This window comes from Alosa pseudoharengus, unplaced genomic scaffold (assembly GCF_046254945.1).
Source record: "Alosa pseudoharengus isolate Yale_2024_CS ecotype anadromous, Long Island Sound unplaced genomic scaffold, YU_APseudo_1.1 YU_APseudo_1.1_scf_10, whole genome shotgun sequence".
NCBI classification, from domain to species: domain Eukaryota; kingdom Metazoa; phylum Chordata; class Actinopteri; order Clupeiformes; family Clupeidae; genus Alosa; species Alosa pseudoharengus.
In genome coordinates, this window is record NW_027468565.1 from 22,970,635 (window position 1) to 22,990,463 (window position 19,829).

The 19,829-nt window shown below is 47.3% G+C and overlaps 1 protein-coding gene across 2 annotated transcripts in view; it reads right to left on the minus strand.

Moving 5' to 3' along the window:
- Positions 1-19,829, minus strand: part of zfpm1 (zinc finger protein, FOG family member 1) — an 89,125-nt gene that overhangs the window by 16,355 nt on the left and 52,941 nt on the right. For both annotated transcript variants that reach the window (XM_076267771.1, XM_076267763.1), the window contains exon 4: positions 9,799-9,932. In XM_076267771.1, the coding sequence (XP_076123886.1) occupies positions 9,799-9,932 (134 nt within the window). The remainder of the gene's footprint in view (positions 1-9,798; positions 9,933-19,829) is intronic.

Sequence of the window (19,829 nt, forward strand, 5' to 3'; positions counted from 1 at the left end):
AAACATCAACGTAGCAGCCAGCATTTTAATTATAGGTTTTAATGTGGTGATATCAGCAGAGGTGGAGATTGCTCAAGTTCGACGGCTGTAATTGAACATCTAGTATCCCTGAGGGAATTCTCCAGGAACAATTAGACTACAGCGGTTCCAGGCAAAGATGCCGACCCTCTTCCCCTCTGAGATTTACACAACGAGCACGTCTGGACAGGCCGAGGAGAATAATTACAAATGAAATATAAAAATGTGTGGAGAGATATGTGTGAGTAAGAGATTGAGAGAGAGAAAGAGGGAGAGAGAGAGGGAGAGAGAGATTTTGTTTCTGTGGGACGGAGGAAGAATTTAAAAAGGCAGAACACGAGGAAGAAAACAGTATGTGGAAGAAGGCCCTGCTTCAACTCCTACTTCTGCTTTCAATCACTTCCCACCTCATCCTGTTCTCCTACCCTCCCTTTCTCTCTCTCTCTCTCTCTCTCTCTCCCTCCCGCCCCCTCTCTCACTTATCTCTCCCTCTTTCAACCTCTCTCTGATCCTACCCTCCTTTCACCCCTCTCTTTCTCTTTCTTCCTCTCCATCCAAACCTTTTTCTCTGCCACCCTCTCCTCCCTCTCTCTCCTTCCTCAGTGGGACCAGGGCACTTTGAGAGTGTGTCTTTAAGTCCCTGGGCGCGTGGCTCTTTGAGCGGCAGTGGCGGTGGTGGTGGTGGTGGCGGTGGTGGCAGCGTCAGCGGTGGCAGCCTAAGCCCTGGTCCGGTGGCACCGAGCGGCACTCATGAATATGAATCAGGCGAGCGGCTCTTTAATCTGCCTGATCCCCGCGCTGCTGCCGCCGCCTAGATAGCCAATCTAATTATTTGGTCTGATATTAAGCAGCGGCCCACCCCTCCCCACCGCACACGCACACACACACACACACACAGAGAAACAGCAGTGGCTGCACAGGCACCTTTCACTTCGCACACACACACACACACACACACACACACACACACTTGCCCACATGCATACAGTATCCACACACTCACAGGCTCTCATTCACATGTGCACATGTGCAAGCTCTCTTTCTCATTTACACACACACACACACACACACACACACACACACACACACACTCATTCACACATTCATATGGACATTCTGTTATTCCAATACACACACTCACATATTCATATGCATACAGACACTCTCTCTCTCTCACACACACACACACACTCACACACACCTCATCACCCTCCACCCCCCCCCCCCCAGCCCAGCCCTCACGACGCCCTCTGTCTTATCAGTCCCAAAAACGCCCTCCTCTCCCCGATAAAAGTTGAATGCAAATGATGCGCGGCTGATTTCATTTCTCCCTTCCCTCATTGCTTCTCCTCTCCTGGCTGCCGAGAGAAAATGAATGCAAAAAAAGGAGGGAGGGAAAAAAAGAAAAAAGGAAAAAAAAAAAGTCTTTCCCCTCAGTGCACAGGAAGGAGAAAGGAAGACGGAAATATCTCCACTAACCTGATGCCCAATCCCCCCCCCCCCCCACTCATCACCACCACCCCCCAGTAAAGTCAATCCTAGCCCCGCTCAGCCAAGCCGTTTTGCCATGGCTAGCAGCAGTCTCACTGAGGGATGGCAAGGCGAGGCTCTCAACAGTCCATTTGATTTGAGACGTGGTTAAACCATTTATGTGGCTTCATTGTTTTTCAAATAAATACTGTGTTTAAGCATAACAGCATAAAAAATGTTAATATTCAAAAAAATAACCTGCCTAGGTTTATTCTCAGTGTCTCACACTTTGGGGTAAGGTTCGCAAAACAATGCTCATCGTCAGTGGTGTCATTAAAATTAATAAATCTGAATTGATTTGAATTGCGCTGGAAAATATGATGGTGCTTTGGACAGAGTTTGGATGCTTCAGCTGTGGCAGCTGATGATGACGAGGTGTCAGCGTTAGATTGGTGAATATTTGACTGCTGAAATATAAGCATGCAGGCAAGCACCAGACATCCGGGGTTCCTCGCCTCAGAGCGGACCAGAGCTTGATGAGAGGAAGAGAGAAGTATTTAGAGGAGGAGAGTAGAGGAGAAGAGAGGAAAGGCACTATCAGTCAGATCCAGACCTGGACTGAAATTACACTGTAGCTACAATACAATACAGCACAACCATTCCCATTACCTCCTGTTATTTGCTCTCTCTCCCTCCTATCTCTCTCTCTCTTTCTTTCTTCCACTCACTCACTCATTCACTCCCTCTCCATCTCTGTCCTTCCTGTCTCTTACAATCTATCTATCTCTCCATCTCCACCCATTCATTCATCCCTTGCTTCATGTCCCATCTCTTTTTCCCCCCTCATCTGTCCATTCTCATTTCTCTTCACACTCCATGTTCCACTCTCTCCTACCCCATCTTCTCTTCTCTTCCCCTCTTCCCTTCCCTCCTTCTCAGCTCTCTCTCTCTCTCTCTTGCTCTCTCTCTCTCTCTCCCTCTGTCACAGGAAATGGTTTTCTTTCCCAAACCGAGGGGAGCTGGAGAGGGTTCTGTGTGTGTGTGTGTGTGTGTGTGTGTGTGTGTGTGGCGGGGGGCTAGGGGCACACTGTCCCAAACAAAGAGGTCAGTGTGTGGATCCTCCAAAACTCCACTGAAGAAAAGGAAGAGAGATAACAATCAGAAACCTTCTCTCATCCGCCTCTCTCACACTCGCTCCCTCTTTTTCTCTCATACACACACATTTTCTTTATTCCTGCCTTTTTCTACAACATACACAAACACACCAAACACACACACACACACACACACACGCAAACACACACACACACACACACACACACTGTCTCCCCTCAGCTTTCGTCTGCTCTGAGCACAAGAAACAGGCACATTTTTCCACACGACTCGCATGTGAGCGAGAGAAAGAGACAGAAACGGAGATAGGGATATGCAGAGTACACAACCTCGCAAGAAAACACGAGCCGGTTTGATGAGCTGTATGCAAATCACATGTAAAAATATAAAAGTGCGATACTTAAAGCCGAGTAGATAAGAGATTTGAAAATGAGGCACTCTTGGAAAGCGGGCTCCTGAACCGCCAGAGATGAGCCTCAGAGATATAGAGGGATTTTTCTCTCCCTCTTCCTCCTTTTCTCTCTCTCCCTCACACACACACACACACTCTCTCTCTCTCTCTCTCTCTCTCTCACTCACTCTCTCTCTCTCTTTCTCTCTCACTCACTTTCACACACACACACACACACACACACACTTCTCTTCCTCTTATATTAACTCTCTCCATCGTTCTCTCCATTCTCAATACACACACTGGTCCCATTCCATAGTCTAACTCCTCAGGCTCAATCTATCTCTCCATCCTTCAACTTCTCTCTCCCTCTCTTCACTGCCTCGGTCTCTCTTTCTCTCCTCTTTCTTTCCATACTCTTTCTCTTCCATCATCACTGCCATCTTGCACCATATCTGTATGTCTGGGTGTCTGTCCTTGCCTTCATATCTTCTGCCCAGTAGAGGACTGGGAGAACAGCTTTGTTGTGACGCGTGGAGAGGGCTTTTTTTCGCATTGTGTGAAAGTGTGTGAGTTTGTGAGACTCTGTGAGTGTCTGTTTCGGTTGTGTGTGAGAAGCGCCAAGGCAGGTTGTTTTTTTCATTTACCATTCAAACCCTAAAACTGTACCATGAGCAGAATGCTTCATGCAGATCTAAAAGCAACATCAGATCCACAAACACTGCTCTAGAATCTTTGGTTGCTTCCATCTCTTCCGTTGTCAAGCGGGCATATCCCAGGATTCTGATGAACCTTAGCTTTGAAACATTGCTATTTTACTTAGCCTACTGTCACGTAACTGGCTAAAAGCCACCTCTGTCATATGCTACCATGTTCTGAACGTCTGTATTTTACAGCTCTGATGCAACGTGACAGTTTATTTAAACTTCACAACGAGTATGGTAAATTAATATACAAGTGTGATACGGCCAAAAAACTGGAGCTACTTTACAGGTGTGCAAATAACCTGTGGTTATTATACATTCTAAAGAACGAATGACAAATGGCAAATTCAACCAAGCAAGTAGGTTTATGCCCTGTTTAAACAGGCTCTGAGCAAAGCTAATAGCCCAATTGCCTAGAGAAAGAACCGAAGCAGGAACAAACAGCATCGGAGCAGCCTTAATGAGCATTTCACTGGGGTTTTCAAGCTGGCATCATACTTCTTCTGTGTTTCATTGAGGTAGGCCAACAACACCTCCAAAAGGCTCAACAGTGGAGTCTGGCGTGCCGGACCCACTCCTCTACACACTCATTATGAGTTATAGTGATGGGTTCCCTTGCTCCTAAGAAGAAGCTCATTGCTTACGTTTGGTTGGAAAAGGCATTGCATTCTACAATCATTCCTCTTTGTTGCTATGGCTGTTCAGCAACATAACCAGACAAAGTGTAAGCCAAAGCCATTGAGGACACCAGCAGACACAGACAGGCAGCTAGACATGTACACTTTGGTTTGCTGAAGGATCCAAATTCATAACAAAGGTCAACAACACTATCACACTCATCTGGTTGATTCACAGTGACCACACTGTAGACATGCTCAGCGACAGAAGAAAAACCTACAGTAGTAAAAATCATGGGCCTGGAAAGTCTTACTGCTAACCACTTGTGGGAATAAAAAAAAAAAAGATAGGTGATGTGGTGGTCAAGTGGTGCCACAGACTCTTGTGGTAACATAGAGTATACCCCCCCCCCTCACACACACACACACCCAAGGAACAATTAGGGTCAATTAAAATAGAAAAATATAAAGAGAGAGGGAGGGAGTCAGAGAGAGCAGAAGAGAGAGAGAGAAAGGGAAGAGTATGGGAATTCACCTTCATATGTCCTTCCTGGGGAGACAGAGGAGAGGGGCAGAGAGACAGAAAGTCAGAGAGATAGATGGAGCATGAGAGAGACAGACAGAGAGAGAGAAAGAGAGAGAGAGAGAGAGAGATGTAGGGAGAGGAGGCAGAGGAGCGTCCCAGAGAGTGGGTCTGTGAGCCGTGGGTGGCGCGTCTTATCAGAGCCAGTTCTCCTGGAGAGATTATTGGGGGATTAACGCAAACGCTTGTTTCTAAAACATGATGAAAAGACGTTCGGCGTGTGATAACGCTTTGAACTCCACACTCACGCTCCTTCTAGGATCCCAGCCTTTAGGCAATGCTTTTTTTTTTTTTTAAGGAAGGAGGGGCAAACTGGGGATAACAAAATGCTGTCAGTTGAAACTGGTTCCACAAACCATTCAAACACTGACACAACAAAGATGTCAGTCAGGAAACAAATTGTAGCACTGATACACAAAATGGGTGCAATCACCCCCTCACACACACCCTCCCAGCCACAAATAAGATTTTCATAAGGGATCAATCACCAACCACACCCTCCTTCTGAGTGCAAAAGACATACAAACTAGGCCAAGCAGATCAGCCATGGTCATTCATAAACTATCTTTTTGAGGTGACGGAGGGTTGATGGACAGCAAATAAGAAGTGAGAATGCTGAAGCACCAAAAGCCTGCCAACACACACACACACACACACACACACACACACACACACACACACACACACACACACACACTGAGCACAGCAGCAGAGTCCAGCTTTCATCTCCCCCTATCAGTCCCAATTTAAATACATGCAGATAAATCAATCTATGGCTTTTTTCAAGGGATGCAAATAGGGAGGCTTTTTCCTGGGCGAGCAGCCTGTTGACAGGAGATAATCTCCTGGGCGCGATCGCTCGGCTCACAGAGCAGGAGTTGAGGATGCCATCTCTAACGAAACAAAACGCCCGCTTTCCTCTGAACTCATGATGAAATCCCCCACCCTTGACACACACACACTCGTAAAAAACCTGTGCCAACCCCCCGATACCGATGTACACACACACACACACACACACACACACACACACACACACACACACACACACAAACACTACACACAGATGCAAACATATACACTATGTTTACATAATATGAAGATAGAAGACACACATTCATTTATACATTCATATTCAAAAGGTCTGCATGAGAGAAAGCACAAACACCCTCAGTGACACATGAAAATCAGAACAGTCATCAGGCAAAAGTACACAGCTCTGCATACTGTATGTTCATGGATATCGGTCATTCAATGGTTAATGCTTGAATACTTGATTGAAACGATGATTTGGGTGTACGTGTGTAGGTATGTGTATGTTTGTGCTCTGATTGAATGTGTGTTGGGTGATTGAAAGAGCCTAAATGTGCGCAACGATGCATGCAAATGTGTGTGTTTATGTGTCTGTGTGTGTGTGTGTGTGTGTGTGTGTGTGTGTGTGTGTGTGTGTGTGTGTGTGTGTGTGTGTGTGTGTGTGCCTACATGTATCTACTTGTTTGTCTGCCTTTTTGTGCTACTGTAGGCCTCGTATAAAACTGATAGCTTATCTTGTTGCACCAAATAAGAGGCAAATTTGCACAGCGAGAGCAGGGCGGGCAGGTTTGGCTGGCATTGGCCACCCTGCCTGCGGGGTGCCAGGATGGAAGGCAATGAGGCATTGGCACCCGAGGGGGAGGACATCGCATGGACAGCGGCCAGACCAGGTGGGTGCAGAAGGGGGGGATGAGCGGGATGGGCGATGAGGGGACGAACGCTGGGCACCGCGGGAAAATGGGGTAGCCTATACGAACACGTAAACTCAGCAATAATGGCCATCCTAATCCTGTCTGGAAATGACTTCATCCAGACATGGCTGGTGAGTTGAATTTGACCAATGGCGTCAGGAGATAAATCACCTCGGCCGAATCCGGAAATAACGTAAAAAGTAGATGGAGGAACTGGAAGGGCGCATTCACACACGGAATGGGAACACATGCTCACAAGCATCCTGTCTCTACTTGCCCCCTCAAGCACACCCCCACAGCTGCTCTGGCTACACAAGCCCCAGGTGCTGAGAAATGACTGTGCTTTACCCCCGCAAGGTGCGACGGGGCCTGAAACGGAGTGAGCTGACCAGGACTGGCCATGAGGGGAGTGGAGCGGAGAAGAGAGCGGGTCACAGAGAGACGGGTATCAGGTGGAGAATCCAGAGAGAGGGAGAGAGAGAGAGAGAGAGAGAGAGAGAGAGAGAGAGAGAGAGAATCAAGCTGCTCTGAAAGTCAAATCACAGGGATGATGTTTCCAGTGTCTCCTCTCCTCAGACGCCTCCTGAAAGCCAAATCCTGTGGCCCTTTAATTTAACCTCCTGCCAACACACACACACACACACACAGAGAGATATATGTGTGTACACACACACAGACACACACACTCACACAACACTACCACAACCACTCTATCCAATTAGTTGGGTCTGATTTCCAGAAGGATTCAGAGAGGAAAAGATATGAGTCAGGGAGGGAGGGGAGGATGGGGAGTGTGTGTGTGTGTGTGTGTGTGTGTGTGTGTTTGTGTGTGTGTGTGTGTGTGTGTGTGTGTGTGTGTGTGTGTGTGTGTGTGTGTGTGTGTGTGTGTCTGGGGGGGGGAGTGGGGGGGTTGGGAGATCTCATCATGGAGGAATCTCAGAATCTCAGACCAGATGAGCACAGACGTCCCTGACCCCTGGTAACCCCTGGTAACCCCTTGGCTGGATACTGCGGGAGGAGGAGATCAGGATGTGGAGTGTTCAGAGGGGTGGGGGGCGTGCAGGGTGACAGGGGGGGCTGATTGGCTAGACGTAAAAGGAATGCGAGATTCTAACACACTATCTCCTTCTGATACCGAGAGCCAACTCCTCACCGCTCCAGCCTTCAGATAGCAGACAAAGAGAATGTCCAGGCGAGAGACAGAGAGAGAGGGAGAGGGAGGGAGAGAGAGAGAGAGAGAGAGAGAGAGAGAGAGAGAGAGAGAGAGGCCAGGGAGAAAGAGGATGACCATGGCGGAAGGAAAGATAGAAGTCCGAGAGACAGGAGCGACTGGACAAATTGCGAACGTGAGACCCGGACGTGGACCGAGCCGAATATTATCAACAAAGCCTCTCCTTGATAAGTTGCCTGAGCGCGGGCAGCACAGAAAGAGGAAAAGAGAGAGAGAGAAAGAGAAGGAGAGAGAGAGAGAGAGAGAGACTGAGAAGGAAGACTGGGAGGTGGGGTGGAGTGGCGGAGGCAAGGGGGGCGTAGCGATAGGGACAAGGTAGGGAGGAAGGAGGAGAAGGCATCCAAGGAAAGGTGGAGGCAGGAGTGTGTGTGTGTGTGTGTGTGTGTGTGTGTGTCTGTGTGGGGAGAGGGGGGGGGGGGTGGGGGTTGGGAGCGGCGGACTTAGAAATTCTGATAATAAATGAAATCTTAGAAATGAGAGCCTATCAAGCAGAAATCAATCATTGAGGTTTGTTGTCCAGGAGGATGGCGCCACACAGAGATAAAAGCCAGAGTCCGTCTGGAGGGAGAGGAGAGGAGAGGAGAGGAGAGGAGAGGAGAAGATGGAGAAGAGAGAGATTGAAAGGAAGAGGGAGGGAGGGAGAGAGAGACTGTATGTGTGTGAGGGAGAAAGAGATGTGAGCAAAAAAGAAAGTAAGAAAATGAAAGAAAGACAAAAAAAAAGAATGAATAAATGGAGTAAGGTATTTTAAGTGGTAGAGCACAGAGAGAAGGTGAGGGAGGAAGAGAGAGTTAAGTGGGAAGAGGCAGAGCCTTCGTCCCCACTCCTCAGCCCGGTGTGTTACTCCTTGTAATTGTGTGTGTGTGTGTGTGTGTGTGTGTGTGTGTGTGTGTGTGTGTGTGTGTGTGTGTGTGGAACCCAAGTGAGTAATGGGGACGATGAGACTCTTCTCCCCTTCCTGTGAGTGCGTGGAAGGGGGCAAAGCCAGCGCTATCCGCTATCACACTCGCTCGTGCCAATCATCATACGAGACAAGCGTCTCTTCCCACAGACAAGCTGCAGGGAACAGAAGGTTAAAAGACTATCTGCTGTTTAACTTGGGTTGATTTTACAAACCAGCAACTTTGGGTGTCTCTGCGTGTGTGTGTGTGTGTGTGTGTGTGTGTGTGTGTGTGTGTGTGTGTGTGTGTGTGTGTGTGTGTGTCAATGTGTGCAAAACAAGACTATGTGTGTGTGTGTCTGTCTGAGTATGTGCTCTTGTCTGATTGTGCAGTATGTGCTTGTGTGTGTGTGTGTGTGTGTGTGTGTGTGTGTGTGTGTACGTGCGCACAAGGGAGTGAGTGTGAGCGTGTTATCTCTGCACTGCTGGAGTGCGTGATCTATGCCAGGAACATCACATGATCAGATGGACCTTCAGCACATGACGGGAGACCAGTACGGCTTCCTAATAAGGGAGTACAGGGCTCATGTACTCACCCAAGTAGCCCTAGCAGGCCTTCTGGGTAAATAGGCCACACTGACTAAGTAAGTATAAGTAGATAGATAGATACTTTATTGATCCCCAAGGGGGCCAAGTATATATACTCTTTTGATCCCGTGAGGGAAATTTGTTCTCTGCATTTATCCCAATCCGTGAATTAGTGAAACACACTAATGACCTGCCTGCTACAGCGGCACTCGGGGAGCAGTGAGGGGTTAGGTGCCTTGCTCAAGGGCACTTCAGCCGTTCCTACTGGTCGGGGTTCGAACCGGCAACCCTCAAGTCCGAAGCCCTAACTAGTAGGCCACGGCTGCCCCCTCACTGCACTGACTCACTGTACTTACACACTAACCCCAAGACATCGATCTGGTTTGGACCATTTTCTCCCAGTAATCATTTGGTCTTTCACCTCCAAGGCCCACACTTGTGCTCCTAATATTTCTGTGCTGAACTTCATTTCCACAAACCTCATTGGTGTGCGTGTCCCCGGGCTCTTCTGATTGGATGGTTCCAGCGCAGGGGCCCCAGAGCGTGTCCGCGGGGAGATCTCTGCTGGCCAGGACCTTCAAGCCGTCCACACCCTCGGTCAGCGCCAGCTCATCTGAAGGGTTGAAACACACACACACACACACACACACACACACACACACACACACACAGACACAGACACAGACACAGACACAGACACAGACACAGACACAGACACACACACACACACACACACACACACACACACACACACACACACATTGTCAGATTAAAACAAAACTCTATTTCTAGACCATTTCAACGTCAACCAAACATAGAGTGGCACTCAATACATTGACATTGTATTTAACCCCATTAACTACCCTGTGGGTGGCACTGACCCTAACACAGGACAGACTGGATCATTGGGCATAAAAAGTGTAGCTCTCTGTGAGCACAGAGGCCAGAGCATGTGTCCACCACTAGATGGGGTGTGGTGTGCTCAGATGGAGCTGGAAGTGGACGTGAGGAGAGTGGGCCAAAACGGAGGGAACTTATGCACTTCCTCACTCAGATAAGCATGGGACAGGGATGAGAGTCAAGGCTCTAGTGTGTGTGTGTGTGTGTGTGTGTGTGTGTGTGTGTGTGTGTGTGTGCCAATATATTTACGTGTATGTTTACTGGAAAGCTGGTGTAATGGGCGTAATGACTCTGATGTCCAACAATATGTGTGATACTCACTGTATGATGAAAAAAGAAAACCCATCATAGTATCACAGTACACACCTTACACACACACACATCACTCAACAACACACTTTGTATGAAGTCCTTTCCAAGACAACATAGCACATCATCAGCTCACATTGTCAGTCTTCAGGGACAACAGACAGGAGGAACACACACACACACACACACACACACACACACACACACACACACACACACACACACACACACACACACACACACACACACACACACACACACACACACACACACACACACAGTCTCTGCTGTAATGCCTCTTATAGGATTTGGTACCACTGTGAGTTGGGCATACCTGTGACTCACAGTTTAGTATGACATAGAATATTTCTTCTGAAAGGTGCCTACATTATTCAACACATATGGTTGGGACTCTTACTCAATGTTATATAGAACCCCATGGACCTTCAATGTGTACTTCTGACCAAGGACCACTGTATGGTTTTGATAGCACTTTTCCTCTGAAAAAGCTTACCAGGTGTTTTAGTGTGTGAGTGTGTGTGTGAATGTGTGTGTGTGTGAGTGTGTGTTGGCCCTACAGCTGGTCCTCCATCATGGCTGTACTCATCTGAAGTCACCCCCCTCTCTCTCTCTCTCTCTCTCTCTCTGCCCCTGCCGATGAGCCATTCCAGCCCCCAACCCTCCCTCATGCCCCCCTTACACCCCGCACGCCCCCTCCATGCCCCTCTGTGGTTAAGCTTCTCTTTCTGGGGGTCGGGCTAAAGTGGCGGGCCGATAAGAGTGTTTGTCTAACACTCTCCATGTCAAAACACTCATCTATCTTCTCTGTATCTATCCCCACCAGAGAACAACAGACAGACGCTGATAAAATGGCTTTTCCCACAGCCAACAGTGAGAGAGTGCGAGAGAGAGAGAGAGAGAGAGAGAGAGAGAGGGAGAGAGAAAGAGAGAGAGATATAGTGGGAGAGAGAGAGAGGCAGAGTGGGCAAGAGAGAAAGAGAGAGAAAGAGTGAGAGAGCAGGACGGAGTGACCAGGAACTGCCACATGTTTCTGAGAAAAGCACATACGTGCACACGTGGGAGGGCTTGACACTAAGAAGGGAAGACAAAGGGAGATCTAGAGAGAGAAATGAGAGATGAAGGGGGGGTGACATGATATTTCACAGGCAAGAGGAGAATCACATGCACACACACACACACACACACACACACACACACACACACACACACACAAACATAAACACATACACACAGCATAGACACATACACACAGCATAGACACATACATTGAAATACATTTGAAAGTACTAGCCATACACACAAGAGATTGATTGTGAGCGTGATCGTGAGGTGAGGTGATGTGAAGGCAGAGAGAGCTGCTTTGTTTGCTCACAGACGCCAGACTCCCTCTGCTATCAGGGAGGGCTGAAGTCCAGTGTCCAGCGTGGCCAAGTGAGCGAGCGAGAGAATCGGTGTCCTAATCTCAACCCTGCATCAAAAGCATGTGACCTTCTCAGTGACCTCTGACCTCAGCATCAGAGCTCCGGAGTGACCCGGCCACGTGACCCCTGTCGCCTCCTCAGTGGGCCCTACCTTTGAACAAGTCACCCCTGACCCCTCCGCCATGATTGCGGACCTGGTCCCTCACTCAACTTATGCAACAATGGTGGTCACGTCAGAATGTGGAACTATCTGATCATTTCATCACCCATTAAGTTACTGATTAAATAATGAAATAAATAGACTGGATAAGAGATCAATCATTTTATTCTTGATGGTGGAAATGCTTTCCTTAGCAAGCTAATGTGGCAGACTGTAAGTGTGACTTAATAACGAGACTACAGTGCAAAATCATTGAGCTGATAGAGCCTCCACAAGCTCTTAAGCCCAAGACATTCTGCCTGGTCAGGAGGATAAGAATTATCCACACTGGTTTTCATCCCTGATTTCCGCACAGGCACACACAGGCCAGCCATGCCACAGAATCCTCATGACAACACTGGTGCACACTGATACAGTATAGTAAACATGTAAAGTGGGAAAGACTATGGTGGCTGTAGTGGTCCATTTAAAGGCCATACCCTAATCCTGTCTATCTGCGTCCACCCCTTACCTCTGAAGTTAGTCAGTCCTCTCCTTCTAACGTCCTCATCACTGACGGCGTCCCCTCTCAAAACACACACACGCTCACGTGGTTGCCATGCCAACCCTGTCGCTTTAACCCCAACGTCCGCTCTGCTGGATGACCGTCCGGCCAATGGGATGGCCTTGCGGGGCCTTATCGATAGCGATGAGTCCACAATGGTCTTATCAATGGCGCTGCACACTAGCAGTGTCCACACAAAGGCCGCTTATCACTGGCACCGCCTCTCCTCTCGCCGAGGCTGGTCACTCCATTTGACAGGCACGCACAATAAAACAATCACGCCTTCGTTAATGAAATGACTAATGCAATTAACCGCTGGAGGTGGGCAGGAGGGGAGGGAAACAGAGAAGGGAAGAATGAGAGAGGGGGGAGGATAGAGAGAGAGAGAGAGAGAGAGAGACAAAGAGAAAGAGATAGGAGAGGTGGAGAGAGGAAGAAAGAGAGATGTGGGAGAAGAAATACCAAGAAAAGGAGAAGGATATGAGTGAGCAAGTGTGTAAGAGAGAAGGAGAGAGGGAGAGAGAGGGAGTGAGTGAGTGAGTGTGTAAGAGAGAGGGAGAGAGGGAGAGAGAGAGGGAGTGAGTGAGTGTGTAAGAGAGAGGGAGAGGGAGAGAGAGAGGGAGTGAGTGAGTGTGTAAGAGAGAGGGAGAGAGGGAGAGAGAGAGGGAGTGAGTGAGTGGATGAGTGAGTCAATGAGTGAGTGAGTGAATGAGTGAGTGAGTGAGTGAGAGAATATGGGTGAATATTTAAATTTGTGAGTGAATAAATGATTGAATGATGAATGGATAAATGAGAGCATGAATTAGTGTATTAAAAAATGAGTGAGTGAGTGCATGGATGAATGACTGACTAAAAAAAATAAATAAAATGTGCCTATCAGAAATGGGGATATTATATCATGGCTGTAGGGAGAAAGTGGGAAGAGATAGATACCTGCCTGTGAACACCTATCTGTCACTAATGTAGTGTGTGTGCGTTGGTGGATTGGAGTGAGGAGAGAGAGAGAGAGGGTAGAGAGAGAGAGAGAGAGACATAGATAGAGAGAGAGAAGACGTGAGAAACACAACTATGCTCACCTCGTCTACTCCTAATCACCATGGAGCTGCGGGAGAACTGATAAACATATCACACTCACGCTTGCATCGCATACAGACCCCAAACCCCCCCCCCCCCCAACACATACAAATACACACACACACACACACACACACACACACACACACACACACACACACACATATTTCAGCCATGCTCTGAAAACCACCCGCACTCCCTGCCCTTTACCCCGCTCTCATTTCAGATTTGGATTTTCCTACTTAGCTTCCAGAGCAGCAGCACAGTGCCGCACCATGGGCATAAACCGCATGAAGGTGTGTGTGTGTGTGTGTGTGTGTGTGTGTGTGTGTGTGTGTGTGTGTGTGTATGTGTGTGTGTGTGTGTGTGTGTGTGTGTGTGTGTGTGTGTGTGTGTGTGTGTGTGTTGTGTGTGTGTGTGTGTGTGTGTGTGTGTGTGTTTGCTTGCAGTGAGTGTAGCAATGCTACATTATTTAAAGCAATATCATGTGGACTTTCTACACAGGCAATCTTTCAGTTCATATGGCATCAGAATATTAAGGAGACAAACAAACTTTATCCTCAGGTTGGCCGGCTGACATAATGTCAATGTACAGGCACTCACATACACGCGCATACGCACACGCACACGCATGCACACGCACACGCACACGCACATACACACACAAACAGTGTTTCATTTCACATGCTCACTGAGATTGTGTGACAGCTCTTTCTGGTGGTGCCGTTAGGAGCTGCTATCGGCAGCGGTGCAGAGCAGACATGTGTGCAGGAGAATGAAAGCTATTAATTATCCAATGTTTGTGGCTTCTAAAGCGTTTGGGAACATGCCAAAGTGGTTGAGTGCACGCACACACATACACACACAATTGCACAATTACTTACACACACACACATACATATAGGGGGACACACACATACACAAAGACACAAACACACACACACACACACACACACACACATACAAATTGCTGAGAAAAAGGATGAAAAAGGAATACTATGTTGTGTAACCACAACCGCACAGCACAAAAATACCTACCTGATACTAACAAGGCGGACACCTGCCCAAAAAACACAGACACAGACGCTCTCTCTCTCTCACTCTCTTTCTCTCACACACCTCACACACGAGCAAGCATGCACCCACCCCCTCTCTCTCTCGCTCTCTCTCACACACACACACACACACGCGCACACACACGCACAAAATAAGCACATGTACAGTACAGACAATTTCAGCAACATAAATCAGTACAGAGCAATATACAGTACAATACTGCTCACATAATGTGAGGCCAGTCTCCACTGCAGGCCAAAAAAACTGCTTCAAGCATTTTAGCACATTGTCACCCCAGGCCACCCGTCTCTAGTGGATGTGATTTCATGATCCCGCTTCACCGAATCGCATGAGAGATAGGAAAAAGGGGTGGGGGGGGGGGGGGGGGGGGGCAAGAAAGTCGCCCAAATACAAGTATCCCCCATCTTCCCTCTTCCTCCTCCCTCTGTGTGCCGCACTCTCTATCGGAGCTAATTGATCTTTCAAAAGACTATTGTTGATATCAAATGAGCCGATCACGGCAGAGCCATTGATTTTTTGACACGGTACAACAGGAAGTCTTTATCAGGCCCAGCACCCCGACCCGCACTAATGGGAGGGGTTTAACCTCTGCTGAATGACAAATCCTGGGCGCCCGCTCCTGTTTCCGCAGTTACCGCAGGTAGAGAGCAGAAAAGAGGCAAGGTGTGTGGGGAGTGTGTTTGTGTGTGTGTGTGAGACTTCATGGGTGAGGTAGACTTATGAAGACTTGTGTACACTTCAACATGCACAGGCAAATGTTTCTATATACACCAGACTGTGACACAGGGCTCTAAATGGAATGTGAAATTAATAATGGCAAATTCACTTCAATTGCTGTTGATTATTTGGAATATTTCTCCGATTCTGGAGCTGTTCTGATTGTAACTAAATGGATGTGCGTGAGTTTGAAGATTCGAATAGATGCACATGCAATATTTCTGTGGTTTAGTTTTTTAGTAGTTAAACAAATTGCAGTTAAGTTGCAAATGTTGTGTCAACAATCAGGTGTGTCAATGAGTGATGAATAGCTAGTCCTCAGCTTTCCAAGAAAAACAGAAAAAAACTGGCACAGGTGTACTTTTTTGACAGGGAACGATATTGTGCATTCCAACACATTAACGCAAACAACACACACCCACAGATATGGACATGCAAACACAACTACCCACCCACACATACACACACACAGACACTACCGTTAACCACTGAATTACAACAGTTGAACAGCTACACCATGGTCTTCCATGAAAAGCAGAAGCAGCCAAAATGCATTTTTAATATGCCCACTGGCCATGCATATTCCAGAGGTCAAAGCCGGTTAAGATACAGACATTTCTCTGGAATGCACGACAGCTCGTTGCCACCAGTCATTTCCATTTTTTTCCCCTTTTACGCCTCTGTTGCGGTGTGGAGATAAGCCTGTTCGGCTGCCAGGACGGCTTCATCTTGATGAGCTTCGACAGAACTTCAGCGCTGACATTTAATGCCGTTTGCGCCACTCGGGCTTTCTCTTAACTGAACACCTGAACACCTTTTATCTGGCCGTGGTGCTGCGCCGGCTGGACTGATGGACAAGAGCAGTTGGGACAGCGGCAGAGCAACGAGCGTCAGCACCAAACACAGCCGTCGGAGATAAAAAATAGATATGTGTAAAACCGCAAATAAACAAATAAGCAAATAAACAGTAAATAAAAGAGCCTGAGGAGGAGGAGGCGATGATGAGATGCTGTTTTGCAGAAGCTCCAGAAATGACAAGGAAACGTGGTAACAAAACGCAGAAAAAACATCCAGCGGTGAGAAAACAGACTCAAGTGTGACATTTGATGAGGTCTAATCATTTGTTTCTCGCCTGCCTGCCAGACAAACGGTTTTTTGCAAGAACACAAACACCAGGAGCAGAAAGCGAGGGCCGAGAGGAATACTCAGGCAACACCAACACACCTCACTCGGACGCACACTCAGCCACTTCTCGCAATGACCTCTCCTCGGGGGATGTGGGGTCCTTGCTTGGCCACTCCACTCCTGTTCCATGTCCTCCCTTCCACACCAACAGGGGGAGCCAGGGGTCAGTAGGTAGGTGGCAAAGTACAGGCATGACCTATATAAGACCTGTTCTGCGGTCAGTTTGTGAATAAAGAGCTTTCTTTAGAGCTTTTCTTCTTAATAAATCCTCAATCAAATAACCAGCTAGTTCTATTTAAATAAGACCCCTGGTTCACTGATTGATGATTGTAGTGGTTATGTCTGCTATTTTTCTTCTCCTACATTACAGAAATATGTTTTTAACACACTGCAGACTAAGCTTCATTGAAGTTGTGTGCCTGATCCCTTGCCAGTATCTGAATAGCCATCTCCTGATGAACATGGTGAGCTGAGAGAGAGAAGGCTGGCCTCACAGAGAGTAAGCAGAGTGGGACTGGTGAAGAGCCGATCTGTCTAAACTGAGCTCATTTAGTCTAGTGAACCATGGAGGAGTGAAGACAACCTCACTGCTATCAGGAATACTAGAGCAACTGCACTACACATTCAAACAATGATAATAAACACTAACCTTAGATAAAAATAATCATTATTGTACGTAGGCTTCGATCAAGAACAATATGTTTTCACTAGACATTAGTGCAAGAAAGAAATATTACTCAGACTATGTGTGTTAGTCACTCTCTGTCAGTGTGAAAAAGTGCCTGTGTAATAGAGAACATGTTTGTGTGTGTCTGTACATGTGTGTGTGCGTGTGTAGTTGCGTGTATGTGTGTGTGTTGTCAGTACCACCACAGCCATCTCTCCTGGTCTCCCCTAGCTTCACTGCTAGCCTTTCATAAATTGAAAGTGGGGACCTTCCAGAAAGTCTCCCAGATAATCACACATAAATTAATTAGAAAATGTTTCTTGACATTCTCCCTGCATAGATGGCGGGTGGGAGTAGGGGGATGGGGGGGGGGGGGGGGGGGGGGGGAAGACGGAGCTAGCAAAAAAGACTCGGGCAAAGCCACAAAATTAATTGTACGGTATGTGACTTCGATAATTAATTCAATAATTATTTCATGTCTACTTTAGCAACTCCTTCTGGCTTTTGTAAAGGGCATTTGAATAATGGCTTTGGTGAATGTAGATTTAAAAGTTTAAGAAATACAGAAATGAGCAAACGTGATAAAAATGTGATGGGCTCCATTTGCATGTGAAGGCTGCCTGCTGTGCATCTATGCCAGGGAAGGGGGGAGAGCGATGGATACGGAGAAACAAAAAGAGAAAGAGAGTGAGAAAAGGAAAAGAGAAAGAAAAAGAAAAAAAAAAGAGTGGAACCAACATATATATTTCACAATTTTGTAAAGGAAATCTAACACCCTTGTCATTAAAAATATATCATTTAATGTTGTTAAATACTATTTACTCTATGTGCTTTATGCAATCATAATCGGTCCTTGAAGAGGCTCCACCACCACTTTAAGCAAGTGGGGAAAAAAGACACTTTTATCTAAAGTGACAGGGACTCACAATGGGGTTCAGATTCAAGCACGGGCAACTGTTTCTCAGATGGTGACGGTACAGCTGCTCCAGCACCCCCCAAATTACTAGGCCTACCTATCCACATGGCTAACGCTAACTATAACAGGGCCTATCCACACGGCTAACGCTAACTATAACAGGGCCTATCCACACGGCTAACGCTAACTATAACAGGGCCTATCCACACGGCTAACGATAACTATAAAGACAACTGTACAGAGCATCCACTTTATATGTTAATGTTCATAATTTATATGATGCCTGAAAACAACTGGATTCTGGTTGGCTATAAGCATTTACGTCATTCACAAAATCGCTCTGGAAGTGATCCCATTATCATTCTTCATGTCATTGTCATGTTAGTGTGCAATATGGATGTGGATGTTGTCATTCTTACTAGCTAAAGCGATATTTAAAATAGTAGTTTGCACAGTTATCGTTCTGGTTACTGTTAGCAGTGTGACTGGGCCTTTGGAGCTGCCAGGTCCCATGCTGTCCATTGCTCCTCATGCTCCACTACTCTCTGCATGTCAAGAGAGCGAGAGAGTCTCTCAGTAGTGTGTGGTTTAGGACGGGGGGAAGCTGACTACAGGCTGGCCAGAGGGAGATAGAGGACAGGGGGACAGGGAGACAGAGGGACGGAGAGATGGATGGAGAGACTCAAAGAGAAAGAGAGAGAGTTGACACATGGGCAGTCAGTGAGCGAGCGGGGGGGTTGAGGGGTGGGGGGTATGTGGGGAGGGCACAGGAAGCGGCTCCAGAGCTGCAGAGGAACGCAGGCATCTGATAGGGCGGTAATCGGCACCAGCGCTGCGGCAGCAGCCACTCACACATCGGAGATGGGGAGAAGTCAGGACGATAGCAGGGGGGATGGCGGTGAGAAATGTTCCTTTAGATTACATACAACACACACACACACACACACACACACACACACACACACACACATACGCACACAGTGCCTATCAATCATCGGTGCAGGAAGAGGGGTGACAGAGAGAGAGGAAGAGGACGGAAAACAAGGGGGGGTGGATGGGGGGGTGTAGGGGGACGAACAACTTTACTTTGGAGAGTAGGACACTAAAAGAACAGCAGTCTAGTGCACACACAACACAAGTGTACAGTATTGAATATATGAGAAAATTAAAATTACAAATTACAGTGGTTTTCTACTGCAACTCTCTAGTAGAATCATTTCAGTTTGCTCCTCACCACAAACACACACACATACACACACACACACACACGCACACACACACCACTGCAAAGCATGTTGCATAAGCTCAGAGGTAACAGGTGTGTGACCTCAGACTTCAGCTCCGTCTATGACTCTGTGCATGCACACACACACATACACACACACTTATAAAGAGGTGGAGAGAAAGAGAGGATAAAAAACATCTACAGACTACATAACAGCCGTAACTGACAACAATCAGCACATTTACAGACTTTTGAGGAGACAATAAGCGAAGAAGAAGAAGAAGAAGAAGAAGA